We start from the raw sequence: 10,000 nt of genomic DNA, 5'->3' as shown, positions 1-10,000 counted from the left end.
TGGTGTCCAGATGGCCTGCCTAGCCCACTGCTAGTCAACACAGCTCTTGTGTGTTCCAGCCAAGAAATGCATTAAGGAGACGAGGAGGTAGTGGAACTGAAAAAAAGCTTAGTTTGATTGATTCTATTGTACAGTACCGTGTTCTGTACACAACTTCTGGCAGTCTGGCAAGTCCAAGACTTTCTTCTCTGTCTCAATGGGAATTTTAGGCCAAAGGGTGTAATGTCACATGCACAAGTACAGTGAAATGCCTTTCTTGCAAACTCAAAACCTAACAATAAGTAAGTAAGTAAGCATACTATATACAGGGTCAGTTCCAATACCATAATTACAATGTGCAGGAACATTGGAGTGTTGGAGGTAGATATAATAAATAATAATAAATGCCATTTAGCAGACGCTTTTATCCAAAGCGACTTACAGTCATGTGTGCATACATTCTACGTATGGGTGGTCCCGGGAATCGAACCCACTACCCTGGCGTTACAAGCGGCATGCGGCATGCTCTACCAACTGAGCTACAGTTATATATATATATATATATATATATATATATAAGGTGACTAGGCAACAGGATATAAGATAAACAGAGTAGCAGCAGCTTGTATGTGAGTGGCTGTGCTTGTGTGTAGAGTCAATATGAATGTGCATATTATGTCTGAGTGAGCAGATGATGGAGTGACAGTGTGTGAGTGTGTGTGTGTGTGTGTGTGTGTGTGTGTGTGTGTGTGTGTGTGTGTGTGTGTGTGTGTGTGTGTGTGTGTGTGTGTGTGTGTGTGTGTGTGTGTGTGTGTGTGTGTGTGTGTGTGTGTGTGTGTGTGCGTGTGAACAGAGACAGTGTGTGTGTGTGTGTAGGGCCCTGTGCGTGTGAACAGAGACAGTGTGTGTGTGTGTGTGTGTGTGTGTGTGTGTGTGTGTGTGTGTGTGTGTGTGTGTGTGTGTGTGTGTGTGTGTGTGTGTGTGTGTGTGTGTGTGTGTGTGTGTGTGTGTGTGTGTGTGTGTGTGTGTGTGTGTGTGTGTGTGTGGTGCCCTGCGTGCGTGCGTGCGTGTGCGTGCGTGCGTGCGTGACAGTGTGTGTGTGTGTGTGTGTGTGTGTGTGTGTGTGTGTGTGTGTGTGTGTGTGTGTGTGTGTGTGTGTGTGTGTGTGTGTGTGTGTGTGTGTGTGTGTGTGTGTGTGTGTGTGTGTGTGCGTGTGTGTGTGTGTGTGTGTGTGTGTGTGTGTAGGGCCCTGTGCGTGTGAACAGAGACAGTGCACAAATAAAAATAAAAGGTCAATAAAGATACAAGGTTAACTCAGATACTCCATGTTGTTATCTATTTATCAGTCGTATTGCTTGGGGATAGAAGCTTCCTGTAGCTTAACACAGTTTATACAAACGGCTTCACTCAGACTCTGCTTCAGAATGACTAACACTGGAAGAGGTTGACTGATGACAATGAGAAATAGATATGATTCTTTTTTTCAGGGAACTCCAGGACGTCAGGGGGTTGCCGGGAGACCGGGAAGTTTGGGAGCAAAGGTAGTATATGACACATTACAGAACGTGAACTTGTCTGTCTGCTGACTGTAGACTGTGGATACATTATGCTTTGTAGCCTGTTTGATGCTACAGATTATGGCTACAGGCAATGTGGATCATATGTAGATCACATGTGGATCATATCTTTGTCACCTAGGGGACTGCAGGTGACCAGGGGCCCCAAGGACACAGAGGAGAGAAGGTCAGAGTGATTATTTATCTAAAATAAAAATATGTACCACTTTGAATGTTTTAGATTATTCATAACACATGCTGGTTAGCTATAATGTAACATTGCCTGGTAGAATTTAGAGCTATGGCGTAAATGCAATATTTAGAGACATACTTGTCTGGCTGTATGAGGTTAGCTAATGCAATGTTCCACTAGCATTCACTTAACTATATTGAAATATGCCATATGTTCCCAGTGTTTCCAACACCAGGAATTTGAACTGTCCGTATTAAGTGCTTAGAAGCTAAACCCTGATGTTCGTCACGCTCTTTCTCTACAGGGTGACCGTGGTCCTACTGGTGACAGAGTAAGCTCTCATCGATTTTGTGGAGAGTAATAGTGTTTATAAACCTTGTAGTACATACATATATAATGTAAACAAAGAATACATCAAATCATCCAACAGCCATAGGTTCAGCTGTCAAAATGTTCAAACGTTATTTTGCCCTACAGGGTCCAAGAGGACCATCTGGACAAAAGGTATGTTGTTGATCTCATGCATCATTCGTTCATTCATTCATTCATTCATTCATTCATTCATTCATTCATTCATGTGTCCATCCATCCATTCAGTCATGCACATTGTCACATACTCACCAATTCAATCAATTGAAGTCATGTGCCCCATGTGTTTCTAGGGTGAGAAAGGAGCGGATGGAGTGGACCCGGGAAGGATGGCCTTGTGGTTTGTTTGTTTTCTACCTCTGACTCAACACACAGCCCCCACATTATTAAATGTTTAACAAGAGTATCACTCTGTAAACTTACAAACAGAAAAACAAGGCTATCAAGGCCTCGTAAAGTGTGAGTGACCAATTAAACAGGGATGCAGGCTTCACCCTCACAGGTCTCCTTTATATATACCCATATTCCAGAATTATTAGAGGGGTTGAGAGGAAAACAAGATGAGAATGAAATACAGACGAAGGATGGCTCAGCCCATGCTGAAGGCTGTTAGTATAATGTAACACCTGTACCTTCTTCCATAGGCTCTAGACCTATTATACAGTATAGATTAATACTTTTGTCCATCCCCGTGAGGCACTATATGGAGTATAACAGGGTGCCAAAAAAATGATCTTAAAACCAATCCAGGTGCTGTATGGTGGATATGAGCCAGATGAATCATATAGGTGTTTTATAGACTAAATGTTCAGCACTAAAGCCTCATGGTCACATCCCTTTAGAACCCCCCTGGGAGATTTGACAGGAAGTTCCTTAACCATGAAAAGGATCAAGAAAAACTATTTTACTTCATAAATCGAATTGCACTAATGGAAAAATGTCATATTCATCTATGTAAATTCACTAATAAAATTATGTTATCACTAATAAGCATATGTTATCATTGTCTGTTTCTATACTTTTTGTCTGTAAACTGTTTTTTCTGAAGAAAAAAATATATATATAAATAAATAAAATAAATAAATAGAAGTCAAATAATTAAAAAATATTTTCCAAAACATTATTAAAATTGAAGATTTAGCTTAAAGACAGTCCCCACCTCCACCTCCACCTCCACCTCCACCTCCACCTCCACCCCGCGTCCTGAATCCCTTGACATGTTTCTCAGACCAGAGCAGATGTTTTTCAGAGCAGATAACTGTGTAGTAGGCCCAGATTACAAAGAACATTAGAGAGTTCTGTTTCTCTGGAAACCTTCAGTGAGGTCACTCATGTTCGTATTATTCCTTGAAATGTGCAGTAAACTCCCACGTCGCCCTCTCTCTTTCCCTCTCTGTAGGGGGACTCTGGGGTCATGGGCCTGCCTGGTTGTAGAGGAGACGAGGGGGCAGAGGTAAGTCTATAGGAGTCATGCAAGGTCATGTAGCCAGAGTCAAAGTCATCACATTCTGCTTGTTTTGTTTCCTGCTGCTTTTCTTTTTCTTCACAGTCTTTCCAGACTGATCCCCACCGGCCCTCCTTAGTCCCACTTCCACACTCCCCCTTATAATACTATCTACTCCGTCCCATGTGGACGTACCCACACACACGCACCACACTCACCACACGAACCCACACCACACTCACCACACGAATCCACACACACACCACACGCCCACCCACACACACCCACCACACTCACCACACAAACCCACACACGCACCACACTCACCACACGAACCCACACCACACTCACCACACGAACCCACACACGCACCACACGAACCCACACACGCACACACACAACCCACACACGCACCACACGAACCCACACAGGCACCACACGCACCCACACACACACACACTCACACGCACCACACACACACGCACCACACTCACCACACTCACCACACACACCCACACACGAACCCACACACACACACCACACTCACACGAACCCACACACGCACCACACGAACCCACACAGGCACCACACGCACCCACACACACACACACACTACACGCACCCACACACACACTACACGCACCACACTCACCCACACACACACTACACACACTCACCCCACACACACACACCACACTCACCACACGAATCCACACACGCACCACACAACCCCACCACACTCACACACCACACTCACCACACAAACCCACACACGCACCACACTCACCCACACACACACCTCACCACACACCCCACATACACCACATGAACCCACACACACACTACACGCACCACACACTACCCACACACCCACACACACCACAGCTTACTGTATTCATGACCTCCCTAGACTAGTTACAGTGAATCTCTGGGAGCGTTACGCCAAGCGGTCATCATTTCCCAGAATTTTCCCCCACAGCCAAGAACCACTTGGCAGCCAATAGCGCTCTAGGAGCCAGAGCTAATCAGTAGACTGACATGTACTGCAAACACAATACTACATTATTCCCATAACTCTGTCCTCAGCAGACTTCATAGCCTCTAGATAAATAGTAAATGAATGCTGTTAGTTATATCTGAAGTATTCATGTTTAAGTTCAGACTGGTTGATGTTGGTAATGACTGTTTCCTCTGATCTGAAGTATTCATATTTAAGTTCAGACTGGTTGATGTTGGTAATGACTGTTTCCTCTGATAGGGAGCCAGGTCCTCTGGGGCAGAAAGGAGATGAAGGATCTTATGGATTACCTGGACAAAAGGTAACTCTGTCATACCCAGCACCTTAATTGTCTGTTCTGCATTATTTAATGTGTGAGTGACTTAAATTTCTATTTGACCTTCCTGTCCACAGGGAGAGATGGGAACACCTGGGGAGCCAGGGGTTCCTGGAGTGTCTGGAGCCAACGGAGCCAAGGTAATCAATCAATCTATTGATTTATCAACTAATCAAATCAATCAATTAATCAATCAATAATTTGATCATTCAATCATCCATCCATCTATCACAGAGGATAGCTTTTCTGTGTGGCTGTATTGTTTCATCTGTGTCTGTAGGGGGAGCCTGGACCAATCGGAGGACCTGGAAATAAGGGTGACCAAGGAGACCAAGTAAAAACACCACCACCTCAATAACTCTTATCGTCAATAAGTTGCAGATTCTGATAACTGCCAGTTGTGATAAACGCACAAATGTATAGGTGTATTTTTTATTTATAGTTGAATGGAAAAATGATGCCATAACCAATAACATTTGGACGATGACCTCAGGCACCTGTCCACCTTTCTGTGTTTTACAGGGGGACTTTGGACCGTCTGGAGCGCCAGGCACAGAGGTTTGGAACTCAGCTAGTTCTAGAATCAATACATCACCCGGACCAGGACGAACACTGTCCACATAATCTGACACAGGAAGACACATATCTTACTAGATCACTGAACATCAGGGTACCCCAACTGATGGCGCATGGGCCGAATTTGGCCCGGGGGTGGCAGGGTAGCCTAGTGGTATGAGCATTGGATTAGTAACCGAAAGGTTGCAAGTTCAAACCCCCGAGCTGACAAGGTGTTGTTCTGTCGTTCTGCCCCTGAACAGGCCGTTAACCCACTGTTCCTAGACCAGTTAACCCACTGTTCCTAGGCCCTCATTGAAAATAAGAATTTGTTCTTAACTGACTTGCCTAGTTAAATTAAGGTAAAATAAAAATATAAATATTTGACCCCCCAAGTTTTCTAAAAAATAAGTGACATCTTATTATTTTTTATTGTTGGACAACAGGAAATCAGCTCCAAGGGAATTTAAGAAATCTGTTCCCAAGTATTCACACACATAATAGAGAGAAACGTGATTGAATACAAATGTAAGCAGGGCTTCTTGAGGTCAATTTGCTTTCTATTTGTAACTATGCTCCGGTCCACCCGACAATCTGCTCAAGAAATCTAGTTGGTGATCCCTGCTCTACATTGACTAAATGGCTGAATTAAATAGTTGTATCACTGTAAAAGAAAACACATTAGTATATAATGAATCAAAAAAATTGGTTTAGCTTTTGTAAACCCTTTATTTGATGTTTACATTATGGTAAAACGGCCTTGTTGACCGATGGGAAGTTGCTGTTTAGCTGAACAATGCTGTTCACATCCAAGCTGGTGACCTCTCTCTCTCTGTAACGACGTGTGCTGAGAGTCAGGAAACAAGTTCAGGGAGTTTGTGTTTTAATAAATAAATACAATGAAATACAAAACAAGAACCACAAACAGCACACAGATATGAAACAGAAACAATGATGCCCGGGGAAGGAACCAAAGGGACTGACATATATATAGGGCAGGTAATACAGGAAGTGATGGAGTCCAGATGAGTCTGACGATGCGCAGGTGCGCGTAATGGTGACAGGTGTGCGCCTTAACGAGCAGCCTGATGACCTAGAGGCCGGAGAGGGAGCACACATGACACTCTCTCTCCTCTCTCTTCCTATTTGTCTCTCTTAAGGGTGTAGGGGAGAGAGGGGACTGAGAGGTGCTCCAGGAATAAGAGGTGGTCAGGGAGACGGGTGACACAGGCTCTGCTGGAGCACAGGGTCATGAAGGTCAGGCTGGAGATGTGGGTTCACAGGTGAGTGTCCCTCTGTCCTCTATTACTCTGTGTGATCACTTGTTCTTTCTTATATGGTTCCACCAACACCTTCTTGGGGAACAGGCTAGCTCTCTCATGGGCTATTGCTAAATATAGGTTGATGTTTTACCTCCAGTCATTGTCGCACCCCTCTCTTCATTTCTTCCCCCTGAAAGGGTCTGAGTGGAGTGTCTGGGCTCAAAGGGTACAGAGGAGAGCCAGGACCTTACGGGCCTGCGGTACGATGGCCAGTCATTTAATGATTTCGATGATGACACAGCTGTACCACGTGGTAACACATGCAAACTACAATGCATTTTTTGACCAGGGTCTCTCCCCCCAGGGTGTTAAGGGCCCCAGGGGGCCTCCAGGAGCACCAGGAGATGCAGGGCCCATTGGGAAAAGGGTGAGTGTATTGAAGAGCTTATCTGATTTATCATGAGGCTAATATTCTGAATACACAATATTATCTTGATTCTCTCTTCAGGGTGATGCTGGAACACAGGGAGAAGGCCAACCTGGATATCCAGGGTTCCAGGTAAGTATTTATTCAGCAGTGAATTTCTGAGCAATAAGTAGGCATTCATGTTTTGATTCTTAGTTACAAGTATGATTTATCAACATTGTCTGGACAAATGTCCATGGACCTCATTTGCCTATTTCAGATTTTTCTTTCATCTTCTTACAGGGATACCCTGGTCTGAGAGGACCTGCAGGTTTAAAGGTCTGTCTGTCTCTCTATCTGTCTCTCTCTATCTATATACCCTGGTCTGAGAGGACCTGGTCTGGATGTCTGGTCTGTCTGTCTGTCTGTCTGTCTGTCTGGATACCCTGGTCTGAGAGGACCTGCAGGTTTAAAGGTCTGTCTGTCTGTCTGTCTGTCTGTCTGTCTGTACCCTGGTCTGAGAGGACCTGCAGGTTTAAAAGTCTGTCTGTCTGTCTGTCTGTCTGTCTGTCTGTCTGTCTGTCTATCTCTCTCTGTCTATATACCCAGGTCTGAGAGGACCTGCAGGTTTAAAGGTCTGTCTGTCTGTCCTGGTCTGAGGGACCTGCAGGTTTAAAGGTCTGTCTGTCTGTCTGTCTGTCTGTCTGGTCTGAGAGGACCTGTCTGGTCTGTCTGTCTGTCTGTCTGTCTGTCTGTCTGTCTGTCTGGATACCCTGGTCTGAGAGGACCTGCAGGTTTAAAGGTCTGTCTGTCTGGATACCCTGGTCTGAGAGGACTTGCAGGTTTAAAGGTCTGTCTGTCTGTCTGTCTGTCTGTCTGTCTGTCTGGATGTCCCTGGTCTGAGAGGACCTGCAGGTTTAAAGGTCTGTCTGTCTGTCTGTCTGTCTGTCTGGATACCCTGGTCTGAGAGGACCTGCAGGTTTAAAGGTCTGTCTGTCTGGATACCCTGGTCTGAGAGGACCTGCAGGTTTAAAGGTCTGTCTGTCTGTCTGTCTGTCTGTCTGTCTGTCTGTCTGTCTGGATACCCTGGTCTGAGAGGACCTGCAGGTTTAAAAGTCTGTCTGTCTGTCTGTCTGTCTGTATATCTCTCTCTATCTATATACCCAGGTCTGAGAGGACCTGCAGGTTTAAAGGTCTGTCTGTCTGTCTGTCTGTCTGTTTAAAGGTCTGTCTGTATGTCTGTCTGTCTGTCTGTCCTGGTCTGAGAGGACCTGCAGGTTTAAGTCTGTCTGTCTGTCTGTCTGTATATCTCTCTATCTATATACCCAGGTCTGAGAGGACCTGCAGGTTTAAGGTCTGTCTGTCTGTCTGTCCCTGGTCTGTCTGTCTGTCTGTCTGTCTGTCTGTCTGTCTGTCTGTCTGTCTGTCTCTATATATCTCTCTATCTATATACCCAGGTCTGAGAGGACCTGCAGGTTTAAAGGTCTGTCTGTCTGTCTGTCTGTCTGTCTGTCTGTCTGGATACCCTGATCTGAGAGGACCTGCAGGTTTAAAGGTCTGTCTGTCTGTCCTGGTCTGAGAGGACCTGCAGGTTTAAAGGTCTGTCTGTCTCTCTGGATACCCTGGTCTGAGAGGACCTGCAGGTTTAAAGGTCTGTCTGTCTGGATACCCTGGTCTGAGAGGACCTGCAGGTCTGTCTGTCTGTCTGTCTGTCTGTCTGTCTGTCTGTCTGTCTGTATATCTCTCTCTATCTATATACCCAGGTCTGAGAGGACCTGCAGGTTTAAAGGTCTGTCTGTCTGTCTGTCTGTCTGTCTGTCTGTCTGTCTGTCTGTCCCAGGTCTGAGAGGACCTGCAGGTTTAAACTGTCTGTCTGTCTCTCTCTATGTCTGTCTGTCTGTCTGTCTGGATACCCTGGTCTGAGAGGACCTGCAGGTTTAAAGGTCTGTCTGTCTGGATACCCTGGTCTGAGAGGACCTGCAGGTTTAAAGGGTCTGTCTGTCTGTCTGTCTGTCTGTCTGTCTGTCTGTCTGTCTGTCTGTCTGTCTGGATACCCTGGTCTGAGAGGACCTGCAGGTTTAAAGGTCTGTCTGTCTGTCTGTCTGTCTGTCTGTCTGTCTGTCTGTCTGTCTGTCTGGATACCCTGATCTGAGAGGACCTGCAGGTTTAAAGGTCTGTCTGTCTGTCTGTCCTGGTCTGAGAGGACCTGCAGGTTTAAAGGTCTGTCTGTCTCTCTGGATACCCTGGTCTGAGAGGACCTGCAGGTTTAAAGGTCTGTCTGTCTGTCTGGATACCCTGGTCTGAGAGGACCTGCAGGTCTGTCTGTCTGTCTGTCTGTCTGTCTGTCTGTCTGTATATCTCTCTCTATCTATATACCCAGGTCTGAGAGGACCTGCAGGTTTAAAGGTCTGTCTGTCTGTCTGTCTGTCTGTCTGTCTGTCTGTCTGTCTGTCTGTCTGTCTGTATATCTCTCTCTATCTATATACCCAGGTCTGAGAGGACCTGCAGGTTTAATGGTCTGTCTGTCTGTTACCCTGGTCTGAGAGGTCTGTCTGTCTGTCTGTCTGTCTGTCTGTCTGTCTGTCTGTCTGTCTGTCTGTCTGTCTGTACCCTGGTCTGAGAGGACCTGCAGGTTTAAAGGTCTGTCTGTCTGGATACCCTGGTCTGAGAGGACTGCAGGTTTAAAGGTCTGTCTGTCTGTCTGTCTGTCTGTCTGTCTGTCTGTCTGTCTGTCTGGATACCCTGGTCTGAGAGACCTGCAGGTTTAAAGGTCTGTCTGTCTGTCTGTCTGTCTGTCTGTCTGTACCCTGGTCTGAGAGGACCTGCAGGTTTAAAGGTCTGTCTGTCTGGATACCCTGGTCTGAGAGGACCTGCAGGTTTAAAGGTCTGTCTGTCTGTCTGT

General features: G+C 45.8%; 3 protein-coding genes and 1 long non-coding RNA gene across 52 annotated transcripts in view; all 4 read left to right on the top strand.

The window, feature by feature from the left end:
* LOC127917849 (otolin-1-like) overlaps positions 1-6,552 on the top strand; it is a 10,421-nt gene extending 3,869 nt beyond the window's left edge. The window contains exons 6-15 of the mRNA XM_052500964.1: positions 1,467-1,520; positions 1,678-1,722; positions 2,033-2,059; positions 2,206-2,232; positions 2,391-2,437; positions 3,497-3,551; positions 4,799-4,860; positions 4,953-5,015; positions 5,156-5,209; positions 5,398-6,552. Of these exons, the coding sequence (XP_052356924.1) occupies positions 1,467-1,520; positions 1,678-1,722; positions 2,033-2,059; positions 2,206-2,232; positions 2,391-2,437; positions 3,497-3,551; positions 4,799-4,860; positions 4,953-5,015; positions 5,156-5,209; positions 5,398-5,611 (648 nt within the window). The 3' untranslated portion in view covers positions 5,612-6,552. The remainder of the gene's footprint in view (positions 1-1,466; positions 1,521-1,677; positions 1,723-2,032; positions 2,060-2,205; positions 2,233-2,390; positions 2,438-3,496; positions 3,552-4,798; positions 4,861-4,952; positions 5,016-5,155; positions 5,210-5,397) is intronic.
* LOC127917851 (collagen alpha-1(VI) chain-like) overlaps positions 1-10,000 on the top strand; it is a 63,095-nt gene that overhangs the window by 15,107 nt on the left and 37,988 nt on the right. The window contains exons 8-17 of the mRNA XM_052500965.1: positions 1,678-1,722; positions 2,033-2,059; positions 2,206-2,232; positions 3,497-3,550; positions 4,953-5,015; positions 5,156-5,209; positions 5,398-5,545; positions 6,598-6,713; positions 7,057-7,119; positions 7,201-7,251. Of these exons, the coding sequence (XP_052356925.1) occupies positions 1,678-1,722; positions 2,033-2,059; positions 2,206-2,232; positions 3,497-3,550; positions 4,953-5,015; positions 5,156-5,209; positions 5,398-5,545; positions 6,598-6,713; positions 7,057-7,119; positions 7,201-7,251 (648 nt within the window). The remainder of the gene's footprint in view (positions 1-1,677; positions 1,723-2,032; positions 2,060-2,205; positions 2,233-3,496; positions 3,551-4,952; positions 5,016-5,155; positions 5,210-5,397; positions 5,546-6,597; positions 6,714-7,056; positions 7,120-7,200; positions 7,252-10,000) is intronic.
* Positions 6,597-7,496, top strand: LOC127917850 (uncharacterized). The gene is made up of 5 exons (XR_008097904.1): positions 6,597-6,713; positions 6,890-6,952; positions 7,057-7,119; positions 7,201-7,251; positions 7,402-7,496. It is a non-coding gene; the product is annotated as an uncharacterized LOC127917850 (long non-coding RNA).
* Positions 8,481-10,000, top strand: part of LOC127917845 (uncharacterized) — a 20,152-nt gene continuing 18,632 nt past the window's right edge. For all 49 annotated transcript variants that reach the window (XM_052500943.1, XM_052500946.1, XM_052500938.1 and 46 more), the window contains exons 1-2: positions 8,481-8,821; positions 9,415-9,504. The gene's annotated coding sequence lies outside the window, so the exon portion shown is untranslated. The remainder of the gene's footprint in view (positions 8,822-9,414; positions 9,505-10,000) is intronic.

The sequence above is a fragment of the Oncorhynchus keta genome, unplaced genomic scaffold (assembly GCF_023373465.1).
Source record: "Oncorhynchus keta strain PuntledgeMale-10-30-2019 unplaced genomic scaffold, Oket_V2 Un_contig_12340_pilon_pilon, whole genome shotgun sequence".
In the NCBI taxonomy this organism is placed as follows: Eukaryota; Metazoa; Chordata; class Actinopteri; order Salmoniformes; family Salmonidae; genus Oncorhynchus; species Oncorhynchus keta.
Note: the sequence above shows the minus strand (reverse complement) of the source record. Positions and strands in the feature narration are given on the sequence as shown.